The 16910-nt window shown below is 41.5% G+C and overlaps 1 protein-coding gene across 13 annotated transcripts in view; it reads left to right on the top strand.

Moving 5' to 3' along the window:
- Positions 1-16910, top strand: part of LOC142348118 (dynein axonemal heavy chain 5-like) — a 242955-nt gene that overhangs the window by 104093 nt on the left and 121952 nt on the right. For all 13 annotated transcript variants that reach the window (XM_075399292.1, XM_075399290.1, XM_075399287.1 and 10 more), the window contains exons 47-53: positions 9584-9727; positions 12940-13074; positions 13590-13700; positions 14178-14345; positions 14868-15008; positions 15547-15660; positions 15758-15972. In XM_075399292.1, the coding sequence (XP_075255407.1) occupies positions 9584-9727; positions 12940-13074; positions 13590-13700; positions 14178-14345; positions 14868-15008; positions 15547-15660; positions 15758-15972 (1028 nt within the window). The remainder of the gene's footprint in view (positions 1-9583; positions 9728-12939; positions 13075-13589; positions 13701-14177; positions 14346-14867; positions 15009-15546; positions 15661-15757; positions 15973-16910) is intronic.

Raw genomic sequence — 16910 nt, 5'->3', positions numbered from 1 at the left:
GCAAGTTCGGTGGCAATGTTAAGCGTATTCCATTTTTCCACACATTCACGGAGCTCTTTCTCCGCTCCAATGAAGTTCGTACCATTATCCGACCAAATCATAGCAGGAGTACCCCGACGGGAGACGAACCGCTCCACTCCCATTACACAAGAACTAGTGTCCATGGACTGGACAACTTCAACATGGACAGCACGAGTAGTGAGACAAGTGAAGAGAAATCCCCACCTCTTCTCGGTAGTCCGACGAACTGTGACGTAGAATGGGCCGAAGTAATCAACCCCGGTGTTGGTAAAAGGAGGAGACTGGTATGCGAGTCTCTCCTTTGGTAGGTCTGCCATGATAGGTTGAATGGTTGCTGCACGGAATTTTCTACACAAAACGCAGTTTGATTTGATGGAACGCAGTGTGGAACGTAGTTTTAGGATGGCATAACGTTCTTGTACCTTTGATCTTATGTAATCGATGCCCTGATGATGGTTTTTCAAATGAGTATGCCGCAGAAACAGTTTAGCAAAAGTATGACGCGCATCCAGCACGATAGGATGCTTAGTGTCAAAGTCAATTTCCACTAGCCGTCGGAGTCGACCAGAAGAACGGATGAGACCATGGGGCCCAATAAACGGAGTAAACTGAGCAATGCGGCTGCTCTTCTTAACGGATTTGTTGTCAAGAAGATCCTTTCTTTCAGTATTAAAGGACTCTCCCTGAACCAAGTACTGGAGATGACGCTCGGCTTCGTCAAGCTCAACATGGTCGGCTATGCTGCCGTCTACGGTACGGTAACTTTCATGAGATGGTAAAAGACGGAGCACATATGCGGTGACACGAAGTAATTTTTGATAAGAACTGAACTTATCAAACGGGATCAGATTAATGCTTTGTTCCTTTGGGGAATTGGTTACAGATGCGGCTAAGGATGAGATGGAGTCATCATCTTGTTCCTTAGTTACAACGCCGAGCTTGATGTTGTCAACGACGTCGGTATTTGGTACAAAAGGGAATTGCTTAGTTCTCAAGAAGTCAGGTCCCCTCACCCAGCTACTTGATTGCAAAACTTCAGCGGACATGCCACGCGTGCCAGCATCTGCCGGATTATCACAAGTGGCGACGTGGTTCCATTGGTCAACGCTGGTGTTCTCCAGGATTTCACTAACACGATTTGCAATGAAGATGGGGTGTTTGTTCGTTGAGTTTATCCACTGCAAGACGATGGTACTATCTGTCCACATAAAGACTTTGTCCACAGTAACCGTTAATGCTCGACAGATTTCCCTTTTTAAACGGGCAGCGAGGAGCGCGGCTTGTAATTCCAACTTAGGAACTGTCATTACCTTCATAGGTGCAACACGGGCCTTGCCCAAGACAAACGCCAGCTCTGTTATAGTCTCCCCGGAGGAGCAAGTTACTTGAGCCCTAAGAAATCCTACTGCACTGAATACGTCTTGCGAGCTATCACCAAACATGTGGAGTTCAAGATGTTGGGATGGTCCTGAAAAGTAACTTCTCGGTATAGTGATCTTAGCTAACCGCGGCAGTTCAACACACCAGGCGAGGAATCTGTCAACTGTGTCTTTATGTAACTCGTCATCCCAACTTTGTCCATTGACACGCCAAATGTCTTTCAAGATTAACCGAGCACCAACAGTGAACGGTGCGACAAGACCAATTGGGTCGTAGACCTTTGACACAAGACTTAGGACCAAGCGCTGTGTTAAACTTTTCGTGATGGTGCTGCTAGTACCCCTGCTCACAACCAGAGTATCGTTGTTGTGATCCCACTTAAGCCCAAGCACGTGCATTGATTCCTCCTTGGATGAAACGATGACCTTAGGTTCAGTGGATTGAGCAGACCCATCAATTCGGTCAGCCAGATCTGGTACATTGCTTACAAATTTAGTAAGCTTGAACCCACCTAGATGGAGAAGATGTATCAATTCCTTTGACCTAATGAGGGCCCTCTCGGGGGATTCCACTGAGTCCAAGTAATCGTCCATGTAGAAGTTCTCAAGGACGGCTTTCGCAGCTTCTGGGTACTCCTTAGCATTATCGCGTGCCGTGCGCTGAAGTGCGTAGTTGGCGCAGGTGGGCGAATCTTTTGCCCCAAAGATGTGGCGCGTATACTGGTGTACCACAACATTTGATGTGGGGTCCTCCCGCCACAAAAAGCGCAATGATGGCTGATCACATGGTAACACTCCAACTTGGAGGAACATTCCCTCGATGTCGGCGGATACGGCAAATGGATGTTGTCTGAACCGTAGGAGTACATAGATTAGGTTTTGCAGTAGGTCAGGTCCGGTGAGTAATGACTTATTGAGAGATGCGCCATGGAATTTTGCTGCTCCGTTTAGTACCCTACGAACCTTGCCCGGCTTGTTCGGGTTAACAACCGGATGGTGTGGTAGGTACCACTCTCGTTCCGAGCGACTTTCCACCTTATGAGCATCTTTGACCCTTACTACGTAGCCTTTGTCTAAGTCCTCTTTGATGGTATTCGAGTACTTTTCCCTTAATGTCTGATCTTTCGTTAGCCGCTTTTCCAAAGACTTTAATTGAACAAGTGCTGAGAAATAATTGTTGGGCAGTTCGATGTTATCTTCAGCCCATAGCATTCCGACATCGTACCTTTTTCCATTATGCACGGTAGTGTTTTCAAGAATTTCATGCGCACGTGCATCCGAGGCGGATCGTGGATCTACTTGCTTAAGTGCGCCGTACGACTCCATGTCGTACCAAGATTTTACCTGACTAGCGAGTTCAAAATCCTGCTCCATATTAGCTTTGAAACAAGTCGAGACTAAACCTGAAGACGACGGTAGAGGGCCGCTTAGAACCCAACCTATGGGCAAGCGAACAGCGAAGGGCGAGGACTTCTCGTCGGCAGCGAAGTACTCTAACGGGCGGATGGCATGATACACATCCTGTCCAAGTATCATCTCGATGTTTCCATAGCAATATGTAACTGGGTCTAGAACTGCTAGGTGCGGGTATGTTTCCTGAAGTGCTTTAATGTTAATGACATCGGCGCCTACATTCAAATCTTCCTTTACGTAAGGGCTGACTTTAAATGGTTCAAAATCTTGGTTGTCGCGTGGTGTTACAATTAGTTCAACTAACTTGGTGTCTACAACCTCCTCGGTATTTATACCCTTGACTGTTAATTTCAATGCTGTACCGTGCAAACCAAGTCTATTTGCAAGATCATTGGACACCCAAGAGTTACTGCAAGCGGTATCGCACAAAACTAAAGCCGTGGTATCTTTACCGGAGGAGCTCTTCAACTGTAATTCAGTCACCTGAAGGAGGCCTTTCACATTACTCAAAGATGACAAAGTAGTGGTCTTACTCGATGATTGGACACTAGGAAGTTTACTTTGATTTGCGCCAGCATTAGAATTAATTTTGTTGTTGTTTGAAGGGGATTTTGGTGGATACACCCTCTCAGCTCCATGAAGAAGTGTGTTATGGGAGCTGTTGCAACCGTCCTTCCTGCATTTTCTGGGGTTTGGGCATTGCCTGAACATATGCTTTTCTCTCAAACATGAGAAACACAGTTTTGCTTCAGCCACTACCTTTGCTCGCTGAGTGGGAGACTTTTCTTTAAATACCCTACACTCCCAGATGCGGTGGATACCTTTACACACAATGCAGCGAGGGGTTGCAGGCGTTGCCGATGTTGAGGCTGGTCTCTGAGTGCCCTTAGTTTGTGTATTAGCAGCAAAAGTTCTTGAGGCAACTTTGGTCTTTACTACTGAGTTGGTGTTATCCTCAGTTCTTGCCTTCGATGAAGTTTGTTTCATTAAATCATGTGCCTCGGCCTTCTCCTTCAACCAATCGTTGAAGTCAAGGAGTGTTGGCTTAACCCAATGTTTCTTCACTGTGAAGAGTGACCAGGATTCTTTCAGATTGGGCGGCAATTTTTGCACAGCCGTGTTGAGAAGTGAGGCGCTCTTAAGGTCTGCGTCATATGAAAGTGATTTAAAGACCCCAACAAGACTTGAAATTGTTGCAGAATAGTTTATGATGTTATCACTATTGTGCATCTTTAGTGGTGGAAAAGAGCTGAGTTTTTCTAAGTGTGCACTGACTACTGCCTGTGGTTGGCCAAATTTACGTTCGAGTGTCTTAAGTGCATCCTTATACATTACACCACAGTATGCGAACTCAGCGATGGCGGTTTTAGCTTTTCCAGTTACAAGAGTTTTTAAGTATGTTAACTTGACATCATCAGTCAAGGACTGTGCGTCTATGGCGCTTTTAAATTGTCCGAACCATTCGTGCCACTGCAGGGGATCACCATTGTATTGTGACAACTTCCACTCGGGCAGTGGATCGTTCTTCTTACAAGTAATTGCGTCCGCCAACTGCTTTATCAAATCCGCAGAGTCCAAAGAAGGAGCTGAAGGTGTGGGATGCGGCGGGCCACCCCAACACAACGGGTTCGGAACGGTAGCTCCATACGTTGGCGGAATGATCGGAGTGACAAAGGTGGGGGCGGTACCTGTGGAAGAACTAAATGGATTCGCTTGCATGAAGTCTGATGTTACGTAATTTTGAGCGCGTGCTGCTGCTTGTAAATGAGAGGCGCGGAGTGATGTAGTGATATGAGGGTTGATTAACGGGGCCGGTTGTGCGGTGTATAAGTTTGCGGATGTACGTACAAGTGGTACTGCAATAGATGGGACTGCTGCTGGAAAACGCCAGACATTTGGATCCGGGGGAGCAGGAGGTGCGTGGGCTATAGGGACAAAATTTTGGGGCTGAAAACTCTTTTGTGGGGGTGGTGGTTGAATTAATTGAGGTACAAAAACGTTTGCGGAGGAAATGAATGGTGCGGGCGGAGAATGGGGTAACATATTGACATTATTCGCCACAGGGTTAGTGGCGTGTAGTGGGAGTGCTTGTGGCGGCGAAGGAGGAAAGCGGAATGCTGGTGGGATTAACGGGAAATGCGGTGGTGCGGGGTTTAGGACGGGGGATCGAGGGGCTGGTACATTTATGTGTGCTTGTTGCGGATTAAGTGCTAGCGGAACATTAACGAGTGTATTTAAAGGTGGTGAACGCGGAGGGCTGACTAAATTCAACTGTCCCGGCATACTCGACCTGCGCGGGAATTGATTATCTAACTGTAAACCATCAAAGTGCATTGTTGCTTGAGACAGTTGTCGGGCTGTGTTTGGGGCGTTTAATTGAGTTGGCATACCAAAATTTACTGGAGGTGATGGAGGCGTATATTGAGGCTGTTGCTGCTCTTGCATGATGTTGTTTGCATTATGTGCTTCATTGGTTACATTGTTTCTACTGCTTGGTTCTTGCGGCTCATGGACAGCGAGGTTGATGTTGGCCTCAACTTGACCATGTGTATTGAAATTGGAGTGTGAGTTTGGAAGTTGAGTTGAAGAAGGTCGTTGGACAATTGCTTGGTTTGATTGGGCGATGGAACCAGAAAAGTGCAAACTCGGTTCGTTTGCAACATCAGCCATGTTCCCGGCCGGTGACGAATTAACCCAATCTTGAACAATTTTCTTGCTCTTGACTGAATTTCTTTCTGTAAAGAGCCCACTCATTTTGCCTGTACCAGACCCGTCCGCTGATGATTTTGTCATCAACTCAATTTCCTCAAGGGCTGCAGCAGCTACTTCCTTGCGATGATCTTCCTCAAGCTGCTCAATTTCCAATTCCCGTAATTTTGTTTGTTTTTCAATTTCAAGACGCTGTCTAGCAATGCGAAGCTTTGCCTCATGTTGTTTCTCAAGTTCCTCCCTTTTGAGTCTTGATAGTTCTAAGTCTCGTTGACTCTGACTTGATCTTTTTGAGGAAGTCATATGTGAACCTAATCTTGAATGGTGAGAGGTATACAGCTCTGCTGTCTCTTTGTCTTGGACCGAATTGATATAACCTCGAGCAGCAGCAATGAACTCATCAGTTTTCTTTGTTACAGTCTCTAACCATTGTTCAAGGTTCTCACAGGCAGCATCTGGATCTTCAGTCTTTTGTGCCAGATCAAAGAGCTCTTCATTCTTATCAACTACTCTAGTAAAAGCATCTTTGCACTTCACAATCAGACGTTCGAGCTTAACTTTCCTGTCTTGCTTATCAACAGCATTGTTAATTTCCCCATAGATGTTATTAAGTTCAGCCTCTAATTTTGCTCTTGCACTATAAAGTTTGTTGAATTTGTCCTGCAAAGTTGTCATGATCTTAAGAAAAACAGGAACCACAAGTTTAATTTAGTACTATTATAAAGTACACAGACATGCAACAGCACAACACAAATGGGTTATACCGAACCCGTGTGACGGTTTGGCTAGCAAACCGCCAAAGAGCAAAATGTTCGTCGGGTACAATAGTACCCGGCGAAAGAAAGAAAGAACGGTGCGCAGGAAGCGCAAAAAGGGACAGAACGGGAGACGGGAAGAGACACCGAACGAATAACGCACGACGCGACGGGAAACCGGACGGACAAACGGGAGCGTCGGGCGAATGGCGCGCGACGAAGCGGGAAAACGGCGCGGGCGGGGCGGAAACGTCGGGCTGGTGGCGCGCGACGAAACGGGAAAACGGCACGGGCGGGGCGGAAACGTCGGGCGGATGGCGCGCGACGAAGCGGGAAAACGGCGCGGGCGGGGCGGAAACGTCGGGCTGGTGGCGCGCGACGAAACGGGAAAACGGCACGGGCGGGGCGGAAACGTCGGGCGGATGGCGCGCGACGAAACGGGAAAACGGCACGGGCGGGGCGGAAACGTCGGGCGGATGGCGCGCGACGAAGCGGGAAAACGGCGCGGGCGGGGCGGAAACGTCGGGCTGGTGGCGCGCGACGAAACGGGAAAACTGCACGGGCGGGGCGGAAACGTCGGGCGGATGGCGCGCGACGAAACGGGAAAACGGCACGGGCGGGGCGGAAACGTCGGGCGGATGGCGCGCGACGAAACGGGAAAACGGCACGGGCGGGGCGGAAACCACAAGCGAGGAGGCGGGAAGATCGATGCTAACAGACCACAGCAACAACTCAACCAAACAAGCTAGCCGTAACTCCAGAATAAACTTAAGTCACACCCTAGAAAGAAGGAGACGAGCTACTGCCAGGTACACTAGCACAAATCATTATGGGGCTTTAACAACGGCATCAAAACATTAAACATGAAAAAATTTACGGCAACGATGTAGTATAACGAAAAGTCGAAAAGGTCAGGAAATTTACTAGCCGTAACTCCAGAACAAACTTAAGTCACACCCTAGCAAACCACCCTTCCCAGACAACAAAAGTACATACTACAAAAACTAATAAAGCTACAACAAATTGCTAGCAAACCAGTGTGGTGAAAGTCACGAAACAAACCAGCCGTAACTCCAGAATGAACTTAAGTCACACCCTAGCAAGGAATGAGACTACACAACAAACCAACATACTAGCAGAGAGAAGTTTTACTACAGCAGAAACTCAACATACTACATCATACAACAGATAAACGGGAGATAGAAGGAAACAAAGTGACAAGGAAACAAAAGGACGGAAACGGGAAATGAAACCAGATAACCTGCGGAAAACGGACGGTAGTGAAAAACTCGAAGAATGGGGAGAGCGAAACGTTTAGTAAAGCGCTATCGGAGAGAACCAACCACAAACTAACCCGTAACTCGTGAGTTAACTAAGTCACACCGCCAGTCAGCGGGTAGACTCCCAAAACAGCGCAAGACTAAGTGACATTCAGGTTATCAAAGGCTTGTGTGAGTTCCGCCTCCTCGAACGCATGACGGGTGCGAAGCGCTTTACGACGGCGCTTTGAAAGTTTCTTCGGTCGGGAGCGTGTTATCAAGGACCGGAGGTTGTTCTTATGAGCTAAGACTATGGTCAGTGTTTTCAGCTCAAGCGCAGGCCTTTGGTGTAATGCTCTGTACTCTTTAAGTAAACTAGGATCTTTCTGTTTACGTCTAGACACAATGTCTTTCACTAAGTGTATGGTAACTAGAGTACTACGCTTGAGCTGATCAGAAATATCAGGAGTTCCCTCTCTGGGGCAATACACTATAGCTTCTATGCGCTCCTGATAGTTTTCAAGCACTGCAATAAGCTGTGAAAGTGTTAAAGGCTTATTGTTGTTGCTTCGATGACGTGAAAGCGAACTGTTCACTACATCATGCCATATAACTAGGCGCTTCTTATCATGAAAGAAATGACTCAACTGGAACTGCGCTGTTTTTCGGACTTTCAAAGCGTTAGGGTTGAAACTTAAACCCGGTAATGCGTAAACGTTACGTTTGTAACGATTTTGTGTTATTTGAGGCGCAGTTTTTATGGCGTGATGAAGTGAACTAGCAGCTAATATGAAAACCATATAATGTTTTTACAGCATAAATTATTTGAGCTTTGCTCAAACTCCGAGCCTTGATGCTAAATACACGATTTTCACGAGTTACCAAGAATAAGCGCTTAGTTGAGAAAAAAACTTGAAAAACTTGACCAAATTGTCTTTTTTTTTCTTTTAAATCGACAACTTTATGCAATTGTTACATCCGCATTTAATAATTTTCCTTTAGAATGATAGGGTCAAAGGAAAATTTTTTTTTCAAATTTGGTCAAATTTTTTCAAGATTTTTAAGTTTTTGCTACGCTTTTATGTCAAGAACTATAAAAAACACCGCAATTTGATTATTTCTGGATTTTGACAAAAAATTTGTCAAAATTTTTGTTTTTTCAAGAAAAAAAATTGTAAGAGGTAGGTTTTTGGGGGGTGCTAGATTTGCCGGTTAGGAAATAAATTTACAACATCAAAAGTAGCAACGTTTTAGTTTGGATAGTTCTTACAGTTTTTTTGAATTGGTTGGCGGATGTCTCACTCTATTATTGACTGATTGGTCTGCACTTCTGGTCGTTTTGTGATCAACAACAGGCCTTCTGATTGGGGGAGTTGTATGTAATCACTCTAGTGTTCGAATGTAGCAACATTTTTTCACTGTCCGCAACAACATCGTATAGTTTGCGTTACATCACTTTTTTGCTTGTTCGTATTCCCTCTGGCTATCTTGGGCTCTCTGACATCTGACGATGGGAGTTAAAGCGTAGAGGTTTACAAGAATTGCTATTACAGGGATTTTTTCTGAGTCGATTTTCGACTCAGATTGGTCACCGATACGTTTTCGAAACATAAAAATATTAAGCCTAAAAAGAGCGCAATCGATTCAGTATATTAGTAGGCTCAACGAAAATTATGTTTAACGAACTTTTTCTGAGCTCTCTACGTATAAAAGAACGGATATAAGGCTTATATGGTTAAGAGATTACGTAATAAACTTTCTCGCTGGATAGCGCATAGATTTCTCGCTGCTCTTTTATTTACTCAGTACCATCGTCGCACGGTTTCAAATGAGATGAAGATATTCAATCATTTGTCGCATGATTGCAGGTCAAACAAAAGGATATTGAACAATCGTCGTACGATTGCAATTCAAGAAAAGATATTTTCTCGCTGATAACGTTTATTTACTTAGTAACACTCCACCATAGGCATGCTAGATCGCCCCGGCAATGCGATATTTTTTCTTTCCGATTTCACATAACTTTCAGAGTTGTTTGTATTTACAGAAACTGATCTCCCTGTGTCTACGAGGAGTTTGGAAGAGTTCTAATGAGCAGCACGGTTGCAAATTAAGTGTGTCTGGAGGGGAGGAACAACCTGCTGAGATCATCACGAAGAGACAACGGACCAGATTTGAAGCCATGATTATGGTTTGTAGATTAGCAAATCATCATTGTTAGTAAACTGCCAATGATAACAAATTTTGGAACAAGAAATTATAAATTTTGAAATGCCCTGTTTATTTGCTAGTAAAGATTTAGGTGATAAAGCGGAAAAGAATTCACTTTGCTAGCTAAAAATTCTCTTTCTGCATCATATGAGTTTGCTGTATAAATTGAGCTGAACATTTCTTAGAAAACTATTGAACAACTCAGAACTTTACAAAAAACTTCACTTCAAAAACGAGCAGTCAGTTACAATTTGCTGCACGAAGCCGACTCGACAGCAAAACTACTAATTGCTTCAGACATTAAACAATTTGCGCTATAACACAATATTGATTACTATTTTTCAATTGACGACAGGGACAATTTTTTAAATGACATATAGCGGACCAATTGTTGATGGTAATTTTTCCCCATTTTTTCTGAAGTTGGTTGTAGTTTTTCCGCTTCTCGAAGTTGTGCCTGAAAAGTGCGCTCAATTTACTCAATTAAATTGAACATCAACTTGAAGGGTAAAATAAAACGAATTGTTCAGAGGGCCGATTCAATCAGGTAGTCAAAAACTCAATTATCTTCCTTTACTGGTCGGGTTTTTGGCCATAGTGGCTAGTATTTTTATCATCAAATTGGATTGTTTTCGTCTACATGATTGCATGATCTTTTCGTAAACGCCTTTTAATCTGACCTAAACTTGAAATCGATGTTGTACACCTGGATCATGTTAAAAATTTTGTCATAAATAATTATATGGGGGGTCGGTTTACTTAAATTTACAATAAAGAAAGCAAAAATAAGTCTACCTGCTAATATCAATTTGTCAACGAGAGCTGCAATGTGGGTTGCTGGAGTTACACCTTTTGTCTTTTGTCGCCCGTGATAAAATACGGTTAAACGATATTGTTTCAGACTTATTATGGAATTTTCCGAATTAATGCCAAATTTTCCTGGTTTCTAGAAGTTTGCTGGAATTTTGCTTATCTTTATCTAATCTGAAATAACTTATCGTGAAATGCGAGGGCTTCGTAGCCGTTGTCGTTTGAAATAAGCGAATTCTTTTTGCCTTGATTAAGAATTTTCTATTTTAAAAACAATTCTTTGTACATAGTAGGATCCATTACATACGTTTGAGTTCAAGCTGAAGTGAATATTACTTTTACCCGCCCATTGCACCTCCGCTCTGCCTGAGGCCTTAAGTATTTAGTCATCAGAACTTTAGAGGAACGAATCGCAAGCCATAAAGACCAGAGAACAGTTGAATTGGTCATACCGGAGCATAGCTTTTTCAGTTGTTGAGTCTCGTGAGCCTCAATTCTCTTTAAAACCATCTTTCGGTGCATAACAGAGCGTGTGTTGTCTGGAAAAAACGCTCGATATCATATTTAGCTCTGCAATCACTGTTACAACACTTCGCTCTGATATTCATATCTGTCATAATCGCAGCACCTTTTTGTCAGGAGCCTACACAGTACTTTTTAATAAATGAGCTTAGTTCTAGATTATAGTTGTGCACAAGGACCACACACAAACATTTTTTCCACTAATAGCCACTTTACAACGTTATAGTGTAGCATCCATCTCAATCACCCTCATCAACAATAATAACCGTGTGTCCGTTGCCTACCAACAAGGAGAATCAAGTTCTTTAAATTCACAAAAGACTTCAACTGGAGTCTTGCCGACTCGCTACTAAGCATAAAAACTCATCTACATGTCTTGATTTCAGATTATTTTGTCGACTTTTGAATCAAAAAGGCCATCTTTTGCTCACTGGAGACGTTTCCAACAGTAAGAAGTTAGTCAGACATGAGTACCGGAGTCGTTTTTATCGGGACCCAGCGACAACCATGTTTTCCTTCATTAGATGCTGTGCCTAAACTCCTTCATCTCAGGCTCTTGCTTGTGCTGATGATGAGGTTCGAACTGGTAAGGAGTTCATTGCAGTGTTTGTATTGAGTAAAAGGAGGGTTGTATTGAGTGAAAGGAGATATACTCTTCAGACTACCCGCTTAGCTAACCACCGCCGACTGAGCTCTTAGTAGTTAGACAGAGGCACCACGTGGATGTTACTGATCACGTTTATGCATTATATAACTAAAATCCCCTGAAGGTTTGTGTCTCAAAATTTACTCCTTGGTCTCATGATCTTCTCGTTTTTATGGGAGCATGTATAATTCATCACGTAATCTATTGTCTGCTCCTGACTTGGCTTCGGATTCATGATTGCGTTGTCTAGGGTTTTTTGTGCTCATCTTGGAGCTATTTTTTAAGAACAAATATGAGAGATTCTTTTTAGTCCCTGATATGATCAATCAAGTTGAGGCCTACTTTTCGTTAGTCAATTTTAAACATTCAAATTTGTTGTGCAGTTTTCGATCTTTCAACCAATTTTGCCTACTTAGGGTATAAAATTCGCTTCATTTTTTCTACTAAAATTCGTCTTCTATATTTTTGATGCAAAAAACATATCATTAGAGTAAAGTGTTGTATTGATACATTAATTGCCTTTGCCGACAATAGTTTAAATCTACGGTTAATTTTATCTAAATTGATGAATTATAGTGTGATTTGTTAAAACATTTAACTTTTGGTCACAGAACCGCCACGTCTGATGATCTAAAGATAACTGATGTTTCTGCTGCCCTCCCCGTTTCGAGTGGCAGTGGGAAAAAGACGATTCAATTTTGTGCAGTTCAAAATATTTTATTTGTTGTTTTTTCCATATTTTAGCTGTCTGTGTGATTAAAATTTTATTATAATCAATTGAAACGTTTTACATCACAAATTCTTGCAACAAGTGGTTGTCTTGCGATATCTTGCAAGATTCAAGACGAAGGAATATTGTGCAAGGTTCTTGCAAAGCGAACTGAAGCAAGCATTAGGTCGTTCACGCATGGTCAGGAGCACAATTTTTTTTTTTTCATTTTTACATCGTACATTACATTTTTTCATCATTTTTTTTCATTCATTACATTTTGATTGAAAAATCAAAATCATTGCATTTGTTCAACCACTGATGTTCTTGTTATCGCAAACGCTATCGAATTGCCAAAATTTTGCTCTGAAATGCTAGCTGGTGAAGCTGTTATTAAGTTCCGGATCGCCATCGACCTAAAGTTTGGAGAGTTGCTTGATGCAATTTTTTTACTGGTCCCAAAATGATTTGCAAATGTACATGTTGGTCCGCTGCAATGTTTTAGCTCTCCGTCTACCATCGAGAACTGTTGGATCACTTGGCGACGAGAAAGGGACTGAAAGAGTTATACGACTTCGAATGGAGGAAAAACATAAGAGCCTACATCTACAAGGATACTCCCAATAGTCCACCACAAGTGGTAAGTGGTTGTAAAATTTTGGCACTTAGTCTAGGAACTGATTCAAAATAGTGTATCTGACACCTTACTATATCAAGAAAAATATAAAATTGAAGTCTCTTGTTCTTGGTCAGCTTTGTTTTAGCGTCTGTTCTTCTTCTTGTTCCGATGAAAAGTTTTGACCTCACTTCAGACAACCTTAAAAAGATTTTTATGTTCTCTATTTTTTACTCTGTTAAATGCATACACTTTGAGGCTTTTGCAGACAACTTTGGCTAGTTGGTGCAAGAGTTTAAGATTTTAATAATTTTAAGAATTTTTTATTTGAATTTTTTTCAGAGAACGTATTTTGCCATTACGTGAGAGCTTCGTTTTTAATTACCTCAAAAGTTTCTTATGAATATAAATATCTATTATTTTGATATATTCAGATCCGCTTGAAATAAGTATAAAATTTGATAATGATTTCTTTTTTACTGCTGAACCTTATTTTCAAAACAATGTCGTTATAACTATAATGAATATTTGTTCTTAAGGTGATTAAGCTGCTAAACATGGAGTTCACGTACGGCACGGAGTTCTACGGTTCGATTCCGCCTCTGGTCATCAGACCACAAACTGAAAGAGTGATTGTGTGCACTGCGCAGGTAGGCAACTGAACTTGTTCCACTTTCATTCCATCAAACATCTAGAAGTTGCTCACAGAAAAACTCCGATAGCGAAACTTAAAGCGAACATTGAAATGAAATTAGTTGTTGCTTCGGTTTTAATCTTCTCTCGTTTTTAGTAATATATAGTGTGCGTGCTCTCTTTTCGTTAATGATAAGATCATTTTTTGTTTGGTGCAAACAACTTGATCATTTGAAACAACCTGTAGAAAAGCTTAAAAAATGAAATCGGAGCACCTGTAGCAAGCCATTAATCGCGTATTGCTAACAGTAACTGCGCCAAATATTCAGGGCTACGAGAACTAAAACCCACTGTTTCTAGAACTGCGGTTAAACCTTTGCACCACTGCCCAAGTAATTTGACAATTCAATTGGGTTTATATAACAGCTGGCGGTTGCTACAGAACATCATGTTTTCAAAATACCATGTCCTTTCAATTTTTGATGTTTGCTCAGGCAATCAAAGGGTCTGAAGGTGTGATCTACTCTGGCCAAACTGGAAGTGGGAAAATGAAGACAGCTCTCGGAATGTCCCAACTTCTGGCCAGGAACCTGACAGTGATTGACTGCAATGAGTCAACACAGCCTGAAGTCATCCTTAGATCAATGCAAGGAGTAGCCGCTGTGAGTAATATGACATTATTAGTTAATTAGTTTATTTATTTATTTATTTATTAGTTATATCATTTATTATTAGGGCACTGCGTTTCGTCCATCACAATCAATCATTTTAACTAAACTGAAGTCACAGTTTAACTATATAGGGTCTTTGTTCTCCGAGTTCATTCGAATAAATCCCTATGTATAAAAAATTGGATTTAGTCTGTTTGGGCAACTAAGGTCGTTGAGAAACACTTCTTAGAAAAAACTGCACGTGCACGTGGGTTTATATGCCTACTAAGCGGCTGGGTGAGCATAAGGACGAGGGGGCGAAACAAAAACGACTCCAGAAATAACAGTTATTAATCACCCAGGCTTTGTTTGACAGTTACTGTCTCCAAAAGTTTTCTTTTTCATTGGTAATGTCCAAAAACCCGGTTAGTTCTCTTTTAAAAAAAGAACAGGACTTCATCTATCATAGTAAAGTTGCCGAAAATCGGTATCAAATCTTATAAGTAAACAATTTGTTTGTTTTCGTTTTTATAGGCCGGTCATTGGATGTTAGTGAGGAATGTGGACACTCTATCAGGAAGTCCCCTTTCAGTGTTTCTCCAGAACTACATTGTGTTGCAACACACAGTCAAGATGATAGTATCTCAGAATCCAGCTCTCCTCATGAGTCGACAGGTTAGACATTTCATAACTGTTTTTTATTACCTTGTTGCTCAAATGTATGCTTCAGTTAACGGATAGTGTGTTTTTTTATCATAGCCCTCACAAAATTATACTTCACTTTCATGGTATGCTTACCATGATGGCGGGCTATACGTTATATGAGCACTAAGCTGTGAACAGGGAGGCTTGAATGAGAAACACCCGGATAGGGCTCCTTAACGCCCGCAAAATCTGAGATCTTCGCTCTTTGTTGAAATGATATATAATTGATATTTCTAACTGCACTGCGGCAAATTTGTCTCACAACAGATAAAATTGTGTTAATCGATTAATAATTTATCTGAACCTTTCAGATGCACGTTCTTTTAAGGAAACTAGATTATTGGCTTCTAAAGATAAATTGTTTAAAAATTGAGCATGATACCGTTTCTGGTAATAATCGGTAAGCATTTTTCAAAAATGCATCTGCATAATCGCTGTCTCAATTTTATGGAAGACTCTAATATTTTAAAAATTAAGCAGCGCTTAATTTTACAATTGTTCAAAACAGGCTCTCGATTCCCTGGACGGTGGGAGCTACTCCAGCAGTGAAGGAGACTTGGGATCTGAAGATGGTGGCTCCAGTGTGGTGCGGACTTCTGTCTTCTTGAGCAATGGCAGCAAGGTAAAAAGCAAGGCAAAATATATAAAGAAACGACTCATAATAGCCAAAAAGTATTGAATTTTAGTTTTTTTTGTGCACACTTTATTTTGTCGTTAAGGTTCACGTATCTCCAAGCATGTTCATAATGTGCACGTCTACAAAATTTCTGATTGAGTTGCCACCAGAACTGGGAGAACGATTCCGCAACGTGGCCATTTCCATGCCAGATATTGGTATAATCATCCGAACAACAGCCAGTTCCCTTGGCTTTCGACATCCCAAGTTGCTGGCGGACAGGATCAAAATTATTTGCGAGCTTCTGGATGATTATCTGTAAGCGTTTCATCTTTTTGCCTTCAAACTGATTTTTTTGCAGCATTTCCTGAGAAAACTAATTTTTGAGAATTCTTTTGAATGAATATATTGAAATTGTTATGGGCCACTCTGATGCGCTCCATGAAGTTTTGGGATCTTTTAAAATAGTTTACAATTTACTAATTGTTTACTAACTTACTAACCGTTAACATATTGGATTTTTTGACAGTTTTGGGGGTCTTCTTTAGATGGTCAATTTGTTGTCCATGAAAATCCGACATTGCGTAGCGTCGTTTTTTTGAAAACAGGAAACATAAAAAGCAGTTTAACCATTTCTGTTTAAGTGGCTCAAACGAGAATTAAATGACTCTTAAAAATTCGAAATTTCATACCTTGCTTACTGAGTAGAATTAATAATCAAAGACCAGAGATTATACTGTATGTATTTTTTTTGTACCATAGAGTATATCTATCATAAAAAAATAAGCTCGGCGCTAATAAATTCTAACTTTTAAAAATTAACCGCAAATGAAAACAGTTGAAAACAAGTTTGGTCTTTAAAAGCTTCCCTTTTTCGGAAAACGAACAGAGCAGTAGTTATAAAAAAAAGTTTGTTCTTGTTTTGCAACTGCTGAGTCCTATTGAGGATATAACTTACAAGTTTTCTTACAATGAGAACAACTCGATCGAAACTAATTCAAAATTCCAAGTAAGATTCCTTTTTATATCCTAAATACCTGTTGCTACATCATTTATTGAATGAACATTGCAAATGAAAACCCGATCAATAGTAACCAAGGTTTCTGATCTGGTAATGATGTGTTTAAGCAAAACCAACATCCTGATAATTTTGAGGAGATATTTTTCTAAATAGATGTTACTTTCGAGATATGGAACTTCAGATTTGTTGCGATTTAATTTTTTCAATTTTGAAGCCATTTTGACATTTGCCGACT

The sequence above is a fragment of the Convolutriloba macropyga genome, chromosome 10, assembly GCF_964194025.1.
Source record: "Convolutriloba macropyga chromosome 10, txConMacr16.3, whole genome shotgun sequence".
Lineage (NCBI taxonomy): Eukaryota > Metazoa > Xenacoelomorpha > Acoela > Convolutidae > Convolutriloba > Convolutriloba macropyga.
This window is presented reverse-complemented; position numbering and strand designations above follow the sequence as displayed.